This window comes from Stigmatopora argus, chromosome 20, assembly GCF_051989625.1.
Source record: "Stigmatopora argus isolate UIUO_Sarg chromosome 20, RoL_Sarg_1.0, whole genome shotgun sequence".
NCBI lineage: Eukaryota > Metazoa > Chordata > Actinopteri > Syngnathiformes > Syngnathidae > Stigmatopora > Stigmatopora argus.
This window is the reverse complement of record NC_135406.1, coordinates 9,285,471-9,300,867: the sequence shown is the minus strand read 5'-3', so window position 1 is coordinate 9,300,867 and position 15,397 is coordinate 9,285,471. Positions and strand designations below refer to the sequence as shown.

The 15,397-nt window shown below is 41.9% G+C and overlaps 1 protein-coding gene across 1 annotated transcript; it reads left to right on the top strand.

The window, feature by feature from the left end:
* The first annotated feature begins 1,128 nt into the window (after positions 1-1,128).
* Positions 1,129-6,467, top strand: LOC144065550 (uncharacterized). The gene is made up of 2 exons (XM_077588504.1): positions 1,129-1,386; positions 2,579-6,467. The coding sequence occupies exons 1-2, from the start codon at positions 1,359-1,361 to the stop codon at positions 4,420-4,422; spliced, it is 1,872 nt and encodes a 623-aa protein (XP_077444630.1). The 5' UTR covers positions 1,129-1,358; the 3' UTR covers positions 4,423-6,467.
* The last annotated feature ends 8,930 nt before the right edge of the window (positions 6,468-15,397 follow it).

Here is a 15,397-nt window from a genome sequence, read left to right as displayed (position 1 = left end):
CGTGAAAATACGGTAATACTGTTACCATTAATGTTTATGTGTGCTTTTGTTAATAAATGTATGCCATAAAAGTTGAGTAGGCCTAATTATCTTTATATAAAGGTCCTTATCAATTATCACATTAAGGAAATAAAACTTATAAAATGTAGTTTCTTACTATTTACCCCACACAATTCTTACCGGCTAAATAGCCATATGGGGCCATATAGGCTATTTGTCCGGTTACCGGCTAAATAGCCCCTGGGACTATATATTTTAACAGAGTTTATACCCTAATGCTTCGTAGTTGTCCGACCTTTCTTAATGATGTCCAACTTTTCATGAAAAGTCCGTCTTGAAAATGGCTTGAAAATCTGCAAACAAATCCATTTCTTCTCCTCCTTCAGCCATTGCTGGTTGACAAAACCGCTATTAAATCAACACAACAATATATTTGCTTGTGCAGCTAGTTACAGACACAGCTTGCTAGCTCTGGCTAGTCCACTCTATCACTAGCCAATCATAGTTGGTGAAAGTGATGACGTATCCCTTCGCCTGCAAGAAGGCCCTGGTGTCACCAAATCAAATTCTGATTGGTTAAAGCAACAGTCTTATCGACGCTTGTTTAATGCAGCACAGCCTGCAGAATCGATTGTGAAGGCCTTGAGGCCGATTTCTGACCCTGGCAACAAATAATGGCTGAAATGTGATTGGTTAAATACTTCAATATGAAAACACACATCTGGAAGCAGTGCAACCAGGGGGGAAAGCAATGAAAGGAAGCTAACAGACAATTTGGAATTATTTAAGTATTCATGGACAAAATATAATTAACATCAGTCTGTGATTCAGATATTTCTTAGGCCAGCAGAGAAGGCCTTGAAGGCCCTGACGGCACACCATTGCCCTAATGGCATTTATAAATGAAATGAATTAGTCATTATGTTGGTTGTATTGACTAATGAGTTTTCAAAAACAAATAACTAAAAAAATAATTTGGTTATAATTTTCCATTGGAGAAAAGGTTAATAATTCACATAATTTTAAGTAATAGATATTGTTATTGATATTTTATTAAATTTTCCTTTCTCTTTTTTTTGTTTTCCCGTTTGAGGCAAAATCTTCGCCGCTTGTATATGATGTCATCACAACGCGCCGTCACGTTCGTTTGCTCTGGAACGGCGCACGCTATCCTTTTGGAAAGCGATTTGCTTTTTTATCACTCCTTAGCCGTATGACTAATCCAATAAAACCCGGGCGAAATACATCTGAGCACACGCGTGTAATCGTTTTGATCTCGAGTTGTTTGGGTACACGTTGATGTTTTTTGGCGTCCTTAGCTTAGCCGAGCCGAGTTTAGCTGCTAGCGAAGGGTCAGCATGCAAACATCAAGCCCGAAAATGTCAGGTGAGTTGACTTTTCCTTTTTTTGAAATGAGAATTTGAGAAGAATCCCCTTTTTTCCACAAATTCCTATGATGAAGCGACTCCCCAAATACTAAACATGAAGGGTTTTTTTTCTCTTTCTCTTCGACGCAGCCAAATAGCTTCACAAACATTTCGGTGTTGTGCGTAATTAACGAAAAAAGTTGTTACTTTTAGTTCGCTTTCTATTTTAGCCCCAGTTGTGTTTAATCTTTTTCATTCATTCATTTTCTGAACCGCTTTATTCCAATTAAGGTCGCGGTGGATGCTGGAGCCCATCCCAGTTGACCACACAGGTGGAGCTATAGTTTTCTTTACCAACTCATTCTTTGACAGCAGTTTTTAAAGATTTCTAATAATCTTTGAAGTCCCACATAGTACTTTATGCTATGACTATAATAATACAGAATTTACCAATACCAAGAGTAAACTGTAATCTTTCATCAGGAAATGAGTGATTTCTACTCTTTTCTTTTCTTTAGTCTTAGGTATTGGTAAATTTCACCCCAAAAAATCAATATCGGGGCAAAAATAACTGAGAAAGAAGCTTTTTGTGAAAATATACATTGATCTGGAACACCTCCTAACTCTCTGATTTCAAAATAAAATACAACAAGAGTACAGTCGTACCTTTACTTACGAAACTAATTGGTTCCAGAACATTTTTCATGAGTTGAAAATTTCGTAAGTAGAGCAGTACTTTATATGTAAATACTCTAATTGGTTTCATGGTCCTCACAAAACTACCAACTAAACCCGTAAAAATTAATCACAGCGTCCCAACTTTGTAGGAAAAGTGTGAAGACACAAAAATGAGAGAAAATGATGATAAAATTATTTAAAAAGCCATTAAAACTTCTTCTAGGCATAATGTCAAGCACACAACGGCAGTCAAAAACATGGAGGGTTGTTGTGAGAGAGCCAATGAGAGCCCAGTAGAGGAGTGAAAATGTCAAGCAAGCAGTGCATTCATCAAAATGTCAAAATAAAATATCAGATACAGGAAATGTATCAACATTTTCGTAACTTGGATCTTTTTTTTGTATCTTGATGCACTGAGAAGTTCGTAAGTAGAGGTATGGCTCTATAAGACTTTAAATTCTCAGTCTAACCTAAAGGACTTCTCGTCAGATAGACAGTTGATAAAATATATCATATATCTTTGTATTTTGCAGCTTTAAGAAATGATCTTGGTGCTGATGGGCAGGGGTCTGGTGACTTTGCGGAGAAATTTGAGCTCCCCCAAATCAAAAGGGAGGAACCAGAGTTCAATATTCACCAAAAGAGAGAAGAACAACTTCCCATCAAAAAGGAGGAAGCAGAGTTGCCGGACATTAAAGTGGAAAGTAGCAGCAGGTTGACTGGCGAGCCCCTGAAGAGCGAAGATGATCTGGGCGTGGCCAGCGGTGCAGCAGAGCCTGCAAACACCTCAACATGGCCCCAAATTAAAGAGGAGGAGGAGCCAGAGTTCCCTCAACAGCACAACAGAGAAGAGCAGCCTCCAATTATAAAGGAGGAACAAGATCTCATCAGGTCAACTGGTGAGCCTTTCAAGAGTGAAGATGATCTGGGCGAGGCCAGTAGATGGATGGACCCTCCAAACGTCTCAACATGGCCTCCAATTAAAGAGGAGGAGGAGCTGCCACAGTCCCCTCAACAGCAAATGAAAAAAGAGCAATCTCCAATCAAAAAGGAGGAGCAAAATGTAACTGGGTCAACTGGTGAGCCTTCCATGAGTGGAGATGATCTGGGTGTGGCCGGCAGAGGGGTGGAGCCTGCACACGGCAGCTGCTCAACAGAAGGTTGGCGAGCAGACTCTTTAATTGGTCCTTTATCACATAGCGACGACTTGATTCATGCGAATAAGGACGATGAAGATGTTAAGAAAAATCCCAGTGGCAACAAACTCTGTAAATGCTCTCAGTGTGAGAAAACATTTCGCAGTAAGTCTCTTTTAAAATCACATATGATGACCCACACTGAAGATAAACCATTTTCGTGCTCGGTTTGTAGTAAAAGATTTACACAGAAGGGAGGCTTAAACATCCACACAAGAACCCACACTGGTGAAAAACCCTTTTCGTGCTTAGTTTGTGGTCAAGCGTTCACACACAAGGAAAGCTTAAACATCCACACAAGAACCCACACGGGTGAAAAACCATTTTTGTGCTCAGTTTGTGGTCAAGCGTTCACAAAGAAGGGAAACTTAAAAACCCATGCAAGAACCCACACTGGTGAAAAACCATTTTTGTGCTCAGTTTGTGGTCAAGCCTTTTCTCATCAGCAATATTTAAAACCCCACATAAGAACCCACACGGGTGAAAAACCATTTTCGTGCACAGTTTGTGATAAAACTTTTACGGAGAAGGGAAAGTTAATAACCCACACAAGAATCCACACTGGTAAAAAAACATTTTCATGCTTGGTTTGTGGTCAGGGATTCACACAAAAAGGAAGTTTGAAAAGCCACTCAAGAACTCACACTGGTGAAAAACCGTTTTTGTGCTCACTTTGTGGTCAAGCATTTGCAGAGAAGGGAAGTTTAAAAGTACACACAAGAACCCACACAGGTGAAAAACCATTTTCGTGCTCAGTTTGTGGTAAAGCATTCGCACTAAAAGGAAGTTTAAAAAGCCACTCAAGAATCCACATTAGTGGAAAACGTCTCTCCTGCTCAATTTGTGGTCAAACATTTCCACATAAGGAAAGCTTACACATCCACCAAAAAACCCACATTGGGGAAAAGCCCTTTTCCTGCTCAGTTTGTGGTAAAGCATTCGCTCGAAAGCAACATGTTAAAAGACACACAAGAACACACACTGGTGAAAAACCATTTTTGTGCTCAGTTTGTGGTCAAGCATTCGCAGAGAAGTCAAAGTTAAAAAACCACACAAGAACCCACACTGGTGAAAAACCATTTCCGTGCTTGATTTGTGGTAAATCTTTCTCTCACAAGCACCACTTAGAATGCCACACGAGAACCCACATTAGTGAGAACTCCTTGTTGCTGCGAAGTTAATGTTTGAACATTTTTACAGAAGGGAACTTTAAAAGACTAAACAACCCACACTGGGGAAAAGCCCATTTTTTGCTTAATTTGTGGTCCAAATTCCCTCTCAAGAATAGCTTAAAAATACCCATAATAAAATCAACAGAAAGTTTGAAAAAGCGTGGAAAGCAGGAATTAAATGTTTTATTTCTTCTTTTGAAATTGACCAGAACTGACTTTTGGTTCAATTTGTAGTTCTATTCCACTTTTATATTTATCCATACTGATTTGATTTGCATGTTTGTAAATAGACTTGGCAATTGGTATATGACGTCAAATGTCTTTTGTTTGTTATTGGAATTTACTCAATATTGTTAGTTATGTATAACCATTAATAAAACAAAAACTTTTTTTTTGGCTTGAAACTGTTGATTGTCCATTGCTTTCACCTGTGTGTCACCCAAATGTTTTTCCATGTCTCATTAACCCATGTCTGGGTATTTATTCTTGTGTTCTACCTCTTTTGGTTCTTGTAAGATTAAATGACAAAGTCGCTTGGCAATTGCTTGTTCATATTGTATCAGTTTTTGTAAGTATAGAAACATCGATGTCATAAGAAACTTGCCCCGAGTTTGGTCGTTGTCATGGAGACTTGACACTGATTAACCGGACTTCGCCCAAAGTTTGGTCGTTGCCATGGACACTTGTCACTGATTAATCAGACTTTGCCCAAAGTTTGGTCGTTGTCATGGAGACATGCCACTGATTAATCAGACTTTGCCCAGAGTTTGGTCGTTGTCATAGAAACCATATTATGCCCTGTTTTCCTATATAAAAACTGACCCACTGTTCATTCAGAGGGAGTTGCAAGGACAACAGACTGAGCGTGTTCGCAGCTGTTTGAGCTCTCCCCATCCTGCAGTCCGGTAATTAATCTATTTCCTTTAAATTGATCTCACTCTTTCTTAACCTGTTCCTGAAGTTGCATTTTCAGATCTATCAGTTATTTTTTGTAATTTTGGATTCTGGGCTTATATGACGATGCTACCTTAAGGATTGTATTGACACACTGACGACACACACTGTCGGCACTGTATTGAAACCGTGTTGGTCACCCAATAGTGACCCCTGCAGTAGTTATACAATTATTGCAGGTAAAAAAAATCCATGGTTTTTTTTCAATTCCAAACGGAGTTTATATGTAAACTAGATCAAATTTGAGTTACAATTTTTAACTTATGTCCACATTTTTAACTGTTAAATCATATGAAATACAATTTATTATTTCGTTTTGCGTCACACTTAGAGGGAGTTGTTCCTTTGATAAATATATTATAATTACGCAAAAGCCCATCCAACAGACATACGACACTTTGATACAGTTTATTTCTTTATACTAAACACTTTGGCCAAACGATACATTTCTTGTATCGGTCACGTGATTCTTTCTTAAAGCTATACACGCCCCAATACGGGCTTTCTCTTTTGAACTCTCGGCACGCTATTGACTCACCAGTGTCGATCGTCCCATCACTATCAGCAAAACCTCTTTTAGCTTAGCCTAGCTAGCAGCTACCAAAGGAACACATCCGGGTCGTCCAAGAACTCGTTGGACCTTTGCGCACTACTTTAGCCAAGCCTAGAAGCTATCAAAGGAATACGTCGTCGAATGCTTTCCCAGGCAACAGCTATTAAAGGAATAAGTCGTCTAATGCTTGTTTATGCTTTAGCTTTGTTTAGCTAGCAGCTATCAAAGAAACAAGTCACCGAAGAACTTGTTGGAATTTTCCTGGCTAATTTAGGATAAAGGATATAGACTAGAAGGTGGGTTGACTTTTTATTTCCATTAATTCCCTTAATTTTTCAAGGAAAAGGCTTAAATGTATTCTATTGACGTAAAATTATTATAGCGTCCGTACTTTTTCATGAATTCGGACTAGCGCCGTTCGAAGAAAGACGTAATAAATACTATTTCTATTTTAATTTGACCAGTCTAGGACGGAAAGAATGAGTCTCAACATGTTTATCCTTTATCCATGGCACTCGTAAACGAACAAACAAAGCTATATTAACTTGGATAATGAAGGAATAATAGTTTAAAACCTTAAGGTGTTTCATTAGATATTGCTGCATTCTGTGTGTGAGATTGTAAAGTGCTGAGCATATGAACAAGGCAGAATGTTGAGTGGAATGCGAAGGTCACAAGCAGAGGATGTGGGAGTAGGACTCAATAGATTGCAGATGTGTGGGGGGTTGCAAGATTTCACTGTGTGCAGGTACCAATAAGACGAAGGCAGTTGCTGGAAGCGGAAAAGTACAAACTGGGCGGGAACCGCGAGAATCTTCAAGAAAGAAGGACCAGTGGCCAGGAGGCCTGCGTTGTTGTGTCATTTGCATATTGTGGACTATAACTAAGTTTGTGGGCGGCTCGGAGAAAGAGAGAGAACGACGACGACGACTGGTGGCAACATGCGTCTGCTTGGACAGGCTGAGAGGGCCCCTGAGCCACAAATTTATGTCTTGAGATTTGTATGATAGAAATAAATCCACCTGTGTGTGAGAATGTCGGCTTCCTGATATCTCTATATCGCAGAACGAGCGCGCAAATTGTTGGAATGAGTGAAAGTCGGGTAAGGTTACAAATTGGAGTCAGATTATTAACTTAACTTTAATATAAGTACAAATTCTATACCCAAACAATTTATGGTGACTCTCGACTGTGATGCGATTGAGATAGTAGGGCCACTAAGAATCTGGGATTCAGGGTCTGGGACCCACGTTCACACCAGGTGACGACCTGAGAAAGGAGCCACACGCGTCCGACCGTCTTTCCTCTTGGGTGCACAGTGAAACAAGGTAAGCAGATTCCTTTTCAAATTCTGCATATTGACAAATGCCAAATTATATAGAGGAAGGAGGACCGGCACGTCTTAAATGTATAAGGATGGACAGTAGGGTGTAAAATCTGGGATTTACCTACGTAGAGTAGTCCATGGTGGCTTCAAAGTGTAAGTGTGGACGTTAGTAGGGTGTAAAATCTGGGATTTACCTACTAAGAGTAGTTCCATTAGTAGGGTGTAAAATCTGGGATTTACCTACTACAATAATGTGGAACTACTCGTGGCTCGATACGGTGTAAAATCTGGGATTTACGTATCAAAGTGGAAGCGGTGTGTGTGAAAACTAAAATTAAAACTAAAATTGTTCTGCATAAAAAGTGTTTGGGACACGCACGGGTGGATTTCCAGAATGGATTTCAAGATGGCGATGATGGGAGGTCTGATAGTGGTCTTGGGTTTCTCTCAGGTTGTCCAAGTAGACGAATGGAATGCAGAATGGAGTTTGGAGAGGATGTGTGTGTATGTGCGGATGCGTAATGTGGGGGGTTGCCTTTGTCTGCCGAAATGGGTCGAGAGGCATGGTTTCTGTCCCAATTTGAAGGATGTAGAAGATCTGGTGAAGGGTTGTGAAGGTGTGAGGAAGGTTTGAACATAGAAAGGGAATTATGAATAGAAAAGATTTTGGTAAAGCATGAAGAAAAGAGTTTTGTAAGTGAATAGAAAGGATTTTTGTAAATGAGCTGAAGGAGAAAAAGGAGTGTTGAGAGAGGGCTTGGGAGAGAAGCGCGTGTGTGCGTGTGTGCGTTTTGAAAGGGAGTTGGAGAAATAATTTTGTACGTTGAAAGGAAATTTACATGTACGGGTCAAAAGCGTTTGTCCGTAGCATTGAGAAAAAAGAAAAGAAAAAAAAATGAAAAAAGAACTGACGTCACAGCTAGGGCAGAATTTAAAAAAATGGAAGAAGGAGTGAAATGAAAGATGAGCAGTTGGAAGCATGGCCTGGTGCAGGCGGGGGGAGGCACCTTTCCCCTTTGCTCTCAGGGAGGAGGCGTGATATATGATCCTTCTTAGAGATGTGGCACTAACCCCCCCCCCCTCTGGTGAGGGTAGAAAGTTCAGGGCGGGGGAGGTTTTTGGCCTGGATTGGTGGACGGAGCGGCGCGCTTAACATGAGACAGCAGGTACGAATGAGCGGCTATTGTCAAGGGTCTTCCAGAACCTATGTAAATTCTAAACAGGAGAAGAGAGAGCAATCCGTCCAGATATTCCAAGCTATGGTGCGGCACGATCTGGTCGGTTAAGTGGTGGACACTGTGGTCATGGGCGTGGTTTTCTCTGGTGGCCGGGGAAGAAGGTACTCATGAGAAGGCCAACAAGGCAAGGCAACTGTTTTATATATGGCGGTATGAGACACGGGCACATGATTGTCCCAGCCAACAGCAGCAACCACAACAACCGTTCCCACGGCAACCCAAGCACAGCAGTATGGCCCATTACAGCAACAGCGGCCTACGCGCGGAGGAGGACAAGGCACTGGCGGACCATGGCGGCCCACAGCAGCCGGCCCAGTCACCTGGACAATATTACCAGGGCGGAGAATTTGATGGGAAGAATGGCCGCAAAGTGACTTTATTCCGTGATCACAACCAACATGAACATGTGGACAATGGGGGACAATCTATAGGTCACGTTTTGAGCCTGAAACTTCGGCCACTGGGGGGACTTGTCCGTATATCACCGGTGGAAATCATTCATTGACTCGCTCGGGCTGTACCATTAACCTATGGATGATTTTAATTGGACATTGTTTTGCTGTTTTCAGAAGGTTCCGGAACACCCTGGCAGTTGAAAGAATGCTTTGGCTCTGTTTCCTGGTCATGGGGCTCGCCGGCTCGGTCCTCTGGTCACGACCAGCACCCCCTTCACAGATGCGAACACCCCTCACCCAAAGATAAAAAGAGAGGGGGGCCGCCCATAGCTGTTTTTTATCACCTAGAGCTGGGGGAGAAGGAGAGGCCCCACCAGCCCAGCCCAAGGCCCCCTCCCTCTGCGCAAACAGGGAGAGATGGAGAAATGGAGAGAGCGAGATAGTTGACAGTATGGGGATATATTAGTGACAAATTATGGGTCCTCTATTAGACATGGAAATTTATAATTAGGAAATGGCTAAGTGGAAGGTTAGTTTCTCAAAATTTTAATTGGGGTAAGAGTGAGCTACAAAAATGGTTCTTATATTAAATAAACACAAGCTTGGAGCAGAATAGCAATTCAACAAGTGCAATTTAGCTATTTTAAAAAAAAGAGAGGGATTTGCGATTTAGACTTAAGGATTAGGAATCATCCAAATTATTAATGATATCAAACGTGAAGACAATGCAGAAATGGCATTTATCCAAATTATTAGGTTAATTTAGAGAAAATAATTAATTTAGGATAGGCATGATTTCTCTGAGATGGATTAAAGAATCATACATATTCAGTGCACGGGATATGTATCTTGTTTTGCCCATCAGCAGATGAAATATGCTTTAGCGTGAGTCGTAAGAATGAATGACTATGAGAATATCTCGGATTGCATTAGCATCGAACAGTTGATGTCAACCAAATGACGTTAACCTATTTCTTTTGAGAATGATTAGGCTGATAGGACAGCAAAATGGAGGTAAGCTGCCAAGAAGCCCAGACGTGGGATGGCGCTCTTCACCAGTGATAGAAAAAATTTGCAGACCACTGATGTCTGAAAATGAGTGTGAGCGTGAATGGTTTTGTTTGTCTTTTTGTGTTTTTGATTGGCCGACCACCGAGATATGATCAATCGGTTAGGTATCAAGGTGGAAAATGATTTAGCAAATTGGAATCGATTTCAGAATTCGCCAATAAGCCGTTTCACGGATGGCAACGACAAATTATGGAAAAATATTTCGTCCAAGGAAATTTTTAATGAAAAAGCAGCAGTACTCCAAATGTGAAATTTGAAGTGGAGAAACAAATCTGCTATGCGAAATTTGGGAGCACTGGAAAAAACAAAGGCAGTGCATGATATGAAATTCCAAAGTACTATTGATTTATAGTGATGATGGCATCCAAATTGTGTTAATAGAAACATTGACTGTATTGACAAGAGTTTCCATGTTTAGTTCCGGAAAAATATGGAAATCCAATTTGGTGGAATGTACCAGATGCCATTATTCACTACACGATTGGAACAGGAGGATGAGGCTAATCATATGTCTGCATAAAAGAAAAAACGTTAAAGAAACGCATTAATTTTGGGTTGGCGAAGGGAGATGGTGTTTCTTAACAGGAATCATGGAGAGCACGCGTGAGCAACCCAGGATAAGAGTGTCCGTGCAAGATCCACCTGATGCAATGTAAGAAGGTTCTCTTAGTTGAAACGATTGAGGAGACAGGTAAGATAAACTTTTTGACGTAATCAGACGTAATGGCAAGTACTCCAATATTGATTGGAAAGAACTTTTATATTGGTTTTTTGTCTCCATAAAAAAAAAAAAAAAAAAGGGTGAAAGCGTTTCAATTGAGACCAAACCTTCTTACAGATTTTTAAAGTAAACAATTAGAGAGAAAGAGAATGGATAGAAATATAACTGGATTTTAATTTTATGCCTGAATATTGGAAAAGATTGATTAAGAAAGTTTTATAGGAGATGATTGGCAAACTCCAAAGACAATAGAATGTTACATTGGATAAAAAGACTACTACACTGGGATATTTGGAATTTCAGACAACTGAGTTTACTATGCAACGCGATACACATTATTGAATGAATTGGGACTTGGTTAATATGCATTTTAAAAGTAATGAGTTTTAATTGGAAACTAAAGGACAAAAGTGGTACCATCACTCACAGTTGCGCCCGGCCCCAGACTTTGTGCCCGCCAATGGTGAGCTTAAAGGTTGACCGCCCGGACGGGCGGGTCAAGAGAGGGAATGTGACGATGGCAAGAATTGGATCAAAGTTGGACTCAAAATTGGACTCAAAAGTGTCTGAACAAAGACGCAAATGTTTAACATTATTGACTATTTTGCTTGCTGGCGTGTGCTTTGTGTGGACTATGTTGATGGTGCAGGATGACGGAAGGAATGGAGTGAAAGGAGAACAAGTGATGGTGTATCATTCCTGGAATGGAACGGTATGGTATGAAGCAGAGCGAGATGGTGGTAAGACGCTGACAGACACAACAATTACTGCTAAATCTGAAGTGTAAACAATCAACACAGGTGAACGTTTGGGTGACAATTTTGAACTGGACTCAACAATGGCTTGATTTGGGTGACAATTTTGAACTGGACTCAACAATGGCTTGATTTGTTAATGGAAAAGAGAAAGCCCATTTTTGACACCCATGTTGCACAACAAAATTTCACCTGCCTAAATTTAAATGGGACTGGCCCTGGGATTGGAAAAATCCAGGAGTCATGGTGTAATGAAAATGTGTCTTTGCAGCAGGAATCCCTCTCGCTCATGCTGATGTTTGGATGTGGTGTGAAGAGAAAGTGTTGTACGATAGGCTTTCCTCCAATGCCTCAGGTAAGTGCGCCATAGTAACGCTGATCATGACAATTAAGGGTGACAGCATTGGACATGGAGTCCCAACAATGCGGCTCCTGACAGTCGTCTTGCCGGGGCATTGGAGGGTCTGCGCACGCGGAGTAACAAAATGACCAGAGTTAATTTTTTACTGATTTTTACGAGAATTAATTTTTTACTGATTTTTTACTAGAATGAAATCTTATACTGATTTTTAGTTTTCTACTGATTTTTTAATTATTTACTGATTTTTAGCTTATGGTCATTGATTTTAGCTCGTGTCTAACAATAAACAAGGTATTTGAGTGATGACCTCAGTAGTCTGAGGTCATGAGAGGGAATGAAGGAATAATAGTTTAAAACCTTAAGGTGTTTCATTAGATATTGCTGCATTCTGTGTGTGAGATTGTAAAGTGCTGAGCATATGAACAAGGCAGAATGTTGAGTGGAATGCGAAGGTCACAAGCAGAGGATGTGGGAGTAGGACTCAATAGATTGCAGATGTGTGGGGGGTTGCAAGATTTCACTGTGTGCAGGTACCAATAAGACGAAGGCAGTTGCTGGAAGCGGAAAAGTACAAACTGGGCGGGAACCGCGAGAATCTTCAAGAAAGAAGGACCAGTGGCCAGGAGGCCTGCGTTGTTGTGTCATTTGCATATTGTGGACTATAACTAAGTTTGTGGGCGGCTCGGAGAAAGAGAGAGAACGACGACGACGACTGGTGGCAACATGCGTCTGCTTGGACAGGCTGAGAGGGCCCCTGAGCCACAAATTTATGTCTTGAGATTTGTATGATAGAAATAAATCCACCTGTGTGTGAGAATGTCGGCTTCCTGATATCTCTATATCGCAGAACGAGCGCGCAAATTGTTGGAATGAGTGAAAGTCGGGTAAGGTTACAAATTGGAGTCAGATTATTAACTTAACTTTAATATAAGTACAAATTCTATACCCAACAATAACTATATAAAGACACTCAACGTTTAATGTAACTTCACACAAAACGGAATTCTAATTTTGTTTTAATCTTTTTTTACCTTCGTTCTACGGGTTGACACTACCCGGACGCTCCGACGAAGTCTTCAAAACGAACGCATCAAGAGTTGTTTGTTTTTGCCTCCGCTTCAAAATGTTTTGAAAATGACGCGTAATCCAAGCTTTAGCATTAGCGCGCCACATCACTTGTAGGTTTGCTTTCTTGATGTTGTGTCTCTTGAAGGCACGCGGGTTCTCCGCATTGTACACCAGTAGAGGCTTAATTTTGCAGTCACCGCTCGCATTAGCACACAACGCTAGCGTTAAGCAGTCCTTCATAGGTTTGTGTCCCGGTAATGCCTTCTCCTATGCCACGATGCCTGGGCATCTTTTTCCAAAAAAGACAAGTTTCATCGCAGTTGAAATCTTGCTGGGGGATGTAACTTTCCTGGGTGATAATCAAGGCAAATGTCTTGATAAATTTCACCGCGGCTTTGGAATTGGAACTCGGCGCTTCCCCGTGTCGGATTACCGAGTGTACTCCAGATCTTTTTTTAAATTTTTCGAACCAGCCATGACTTGCTTTAAAGGGTTGTGAAGTTGTTGAAGGCTCTCCTTTCGTTGTTATCAAATCCATGTAAATTCCGCTGGCTTTTTCACATATGGTTGACTCGGTCACGCTATCTCCTGCTAATTGTTTTTCTTTTATCCACAATAAAAGAAGGCTCTCCATCTCGCTATGAATGTCACTGCGCCGGTGGGAAATGATAGTTAATCCTTTGGAAGGTCTCTTATCTTTAATTGTGTCCTTCTGCTTAAGGATGGTGGATATAGTTGACGGATTCCTCTCGTATTGCCGAGCGAGCTCGGTAACACGTACCCCACTCTCATATTTTTCAATTATTTCGCGTTTCATGTCCATTGTCAACGGTCGCCTTTTCTTTGCAAAACTCTGCCGATCCATAGTATTGTTTACCTGGTATGTAAATGTGGACCAAAGAGGGGGGAAAAGCGGGCGCGTGGGGAAATGCAAAGTCCGCCCAGTGCTCGTAGATATATTTTATACACGAAAGAGATGCAAAAAAGACAGTGCCATGGCTGTTTCAGATCGTGTCTTTATTAGAATGGCTACAAACAAAAGCGCCTGGCATTGTGGGTAGAACTGAGAATGTGTAAAAGTGATGACCCACTAGATGTCACTATACATTACTATAATCTGTAACATCTTTCCTTTCTTTAGATTAGTGTTCTGTAACTTTAAACTATTCTTGTAACAAACTGATATTTTTTTCCTCTTTTTTATTTTTTTTAACAATCGAACAACAAAACAACAGTAATCCAACAATAAACCAAAGTTTCGAGGGCAATTTCTTCGTGTGTCTGGGCTTAGTAAGGGCAGCGTTCAGCGTACACCCTAGTTGGACCCATGTTTCTTCATGTATGCTCTTCTATGATCACCAATTCAGTTTAGGCGGTGGCCGTGAGAGACGGCCACAACGTGTGTAAACTGCCTGGCCTGGTGAGTCGTTGCATCTCTCCGGTGTCTGGCATCGTCCTGGTGCCGGTGTAGACGGGCTGCGAGGAGCCAGACTGCTTGGGGCGCTTGGGTTTTCCGCACGGTGCGATTCCCCATGGACTGACCCATGGGCAGTCTCTGCCCGGGCTGATGTCCCAGTCACCTGTCCCTGTTCCAGACTTCGCCGTTCCTTTATTTCCGCTGAGCGCTCTGCCACTCGTAGATCCACGCGGTTGCGCCTGTAGAGAGTGCCGTGAACATCCACCACGAATGAGCGAGGAGCAACTTTCTGAATGCATTGGCCCAATGGCCATCTCCCCGTGCGGTCACCCGGGAGCGGCTTCATTCTGATCTGATCTCCCACATGTAGCTCTGGGAGGTCTTTGGCGGATCTGTCGTAGGTCGATTTCGCCATCCGCCGTTTCCACACCAACTTGTCAGTCACTCCGACCACCACCTGTGGTTGCAGTAGACTGTCTGCAACTGGTAGAGAGGATTTGAGCCTCCTTGACATTAATTGCTGGGCGGGGCTACTGCCTATCCCCTCTGTGGGCATGTTGCGCCAGTGGAGGATAGCCATCCATCCGTCTGTCCCATCTGCTTTCGCCCGCTTACAGAGCGATTTGACTATCTTTACAACCGCGTCGGCTTTGCCGTTTGACTTCGGATGGCGGGGCAACGACATGACATGGGTAAAACCCCAGCTTGAAGCAAACTTTCTGAATTGTTCACTGGTGAATTGGGGCCCATTGTCCGTAATCACCTTGTCCGGTTGCCCATGGCGCGCAAATTGGGCTCTGCAGCGCGTGATCAGCGTGTTGGCGGATAGGTCAGGCAGCTGGTCAATTTCCCAGAAATCCGAGTAGTGGTCTACAAGAATAAAAGTCTTTGCCCGCGTATGCATGTGTCCATGCTCACCATCTGCCACGGACGCGTGGGTGTCTCATGTGACATCATGGATTCCTTTTGCTGAACCCTTGCGTATTCATTGCATGCAGAACAGTTAGCTACAAAATCTTTGATTTCAGCTCTCATGCTTGGCCAGAAGAGGGTATTCCTGGCCCGTCTATAACAGGCCTCGCCACCAATATGGCTCGAGTGTATCCGCTTGAGCATCTCTGCCC

Coding starts and splice junctions, on each gene's coding strand:
- LOC144065550 (XM_077588504.1), top strand. CDS start 1,359: ATGCAAACATCAAGCCCGAAAATGTCAG. Junction 1,387..2,578: donor ATCAAGCCCGAAAATGTCAG/GTGAGTTGACTT, acceptor TGTATTTTGCAG/CTTTAAGAAATGATCTTGGT.